Source organism: Octopus bimaculoides, chromosome 25 (assembly GCF_001194135.2).
Source record: "Octopus bimaculoides isolate UCB-OBI-ISO-001 chromosome 25, ASM119413v2, whole genome shotgun sequence".
NCBI lineage: Eukaryota > Metazoa > Mollusca > Cephalopoda > Octopoda > Octopodidae > Octopus > Octopus bimaculoides.
This window is the reverse complement of record NC_069005.1, coordinates 25,563,475-25,565,075: the sequence shown is the minus strand read 5'-3', so window position 1 is coordinate 25,565,075 and position 1,601 is coordinate 25,563,475. Positions and strand designations below refer to the sequence as shown.

Genomic DNA, 1,601 nt, shown 5'->3' with positions numbered 1-1,601 from the left:
ATATATATAAATATTAATATTTATAAGTCTCTCCAAAGGAGACTACGGCAGCGGTACTGAAAAATATTAATAGTTATCGCCAAGCCAACACACACACACACACACACACACACACACACACACACACACACACACATATATACATTTGCATATTATATGCATAGATGTATTTAATTGTCAGCGTGTTTCTACCCCTTTTCAGGTCTAGTAGTGGTCACGGAAGCACCACGTCGCAAGAACAAATCTCCCCAACACGAGAATTACCAAATAAAGAATTCGAAGATTTGCGATTGGATCAAATGGAAGTGGTAGCAACACTGGGTGTTGGAGGTTTTGGGAGAGTGGAACTGGTAAGTATTTGTTAGTATGAAGGGAGACTATTACCATTGTTGTATATATGTATAGAGAGGTCATATGTAAATTAGTATATTAGTAGAGGTCATAATTTAGGAAACGACGGTGTTTAGAAACTAATGACCAAGGGATTACGAGTTCGTATCCTGCTTCAGTAACTGAACTGTTTTCAGGGCCAGAAGACTTATTTCACGCTGGCCGAGTCTATAAATCGGTATCATTTGTGATTATTATTTAATTGTTAGTGAGAAGTAGTGAGTTCATTTCTTTCAATGATTACAAATTGGAAGGAAATGAAGGGTTTGAGTTAGTGTAGCTATCGGTCACAGAAAAGTACAACAGAAGGACATTAGTATAGACATATTAGCGGCTATATTTCTGTTTCTTTCCAGTCGGAATAGTTATTGGTTTTTTTCTGCATTGTGGTTATCATATACTGAGAGTTGAGTCTGCATCAGTGCAACCGATTGGAGGAACATTCTGAAAGCATAATCAACGTTGTGAGTTGACTAAGGCATAATGTGTTGAGTTTTGGTTTGTATTTGTTCATAAATTACATTTATTTATTGTTTCGTTGCTGTTCCGTCATTGAGTTGCTGCGTTGGTAGAAGACTTATCATCCACAGATATCTATATGTTGACGCAGGGGTATTTTTCTTGTCTATGGTTCCCAGATATGTTGTCGGTGAACCGTCCTTCTTTTTCTTAGTGCCATATCATTTGTAGTGTTCTCAGCATCCTTTCCATACTATAATGAAGATTAGGTTGTCCGAATTGCAAGAGATGTTTCTAATTTTAAAGGTAGGCCCCTGCTCCCTTTGAAATCGAATTCGGAACCATTCAGTAAGTAGCTACATACTCCACAGTTAGGTCTGTTACATTTGGTTACTTTAGCGTCAGCTGTTTGAGTATGTAGCTTTGCATTGGTTAATATTCTTGTTAGTGATTTTGTTTGCTTCTTGCTTTTTATAACTGGATGCTTTTCCGAAACTTTTTTCAATTTTAGTACTGTAGTAATATTGATAGTTTTAAATATTAGATAGGCGCAGGAGTGGCTGTGTGGAAGGTAGCTTGCTTACCAGCCACATGGTTCCGGGTTCAGTCCCACTGCGTGGCACCTTAGGCAAGTGTCTTCTACTATAGCCTCGAGCCGACCAAAGCCTTGTGAGCGGATTTGGTAGACGGAAATTGAAAGAAGCCCGTCGTATATATATATATATATATATATTTTTATATATATATATATA

General features: G+C 37.5%; 1 protein-coding gene across 1 annotated transcript in view; it reads left to right on the top strand.

Moving 5' to 3' along the window:
• Nucleotides 1-1,601, top strand: part of LOC106867991 (cGMP-dependent protein kinase, isozyme 1) — a 59,436-nt gene that overhangs the window by 44,082 nt on the left and 13,753 nt on the right. Inside the window, exon 9 of the mRNA XM_052976621.1 lies at nt 203-350. Coding sequence (XP_052832581.1) covers nt 203-350 — 148 coding nt within the window. The remainder of the gene's footprint in view (nt 1-202; nt 351-1,601) is intronic.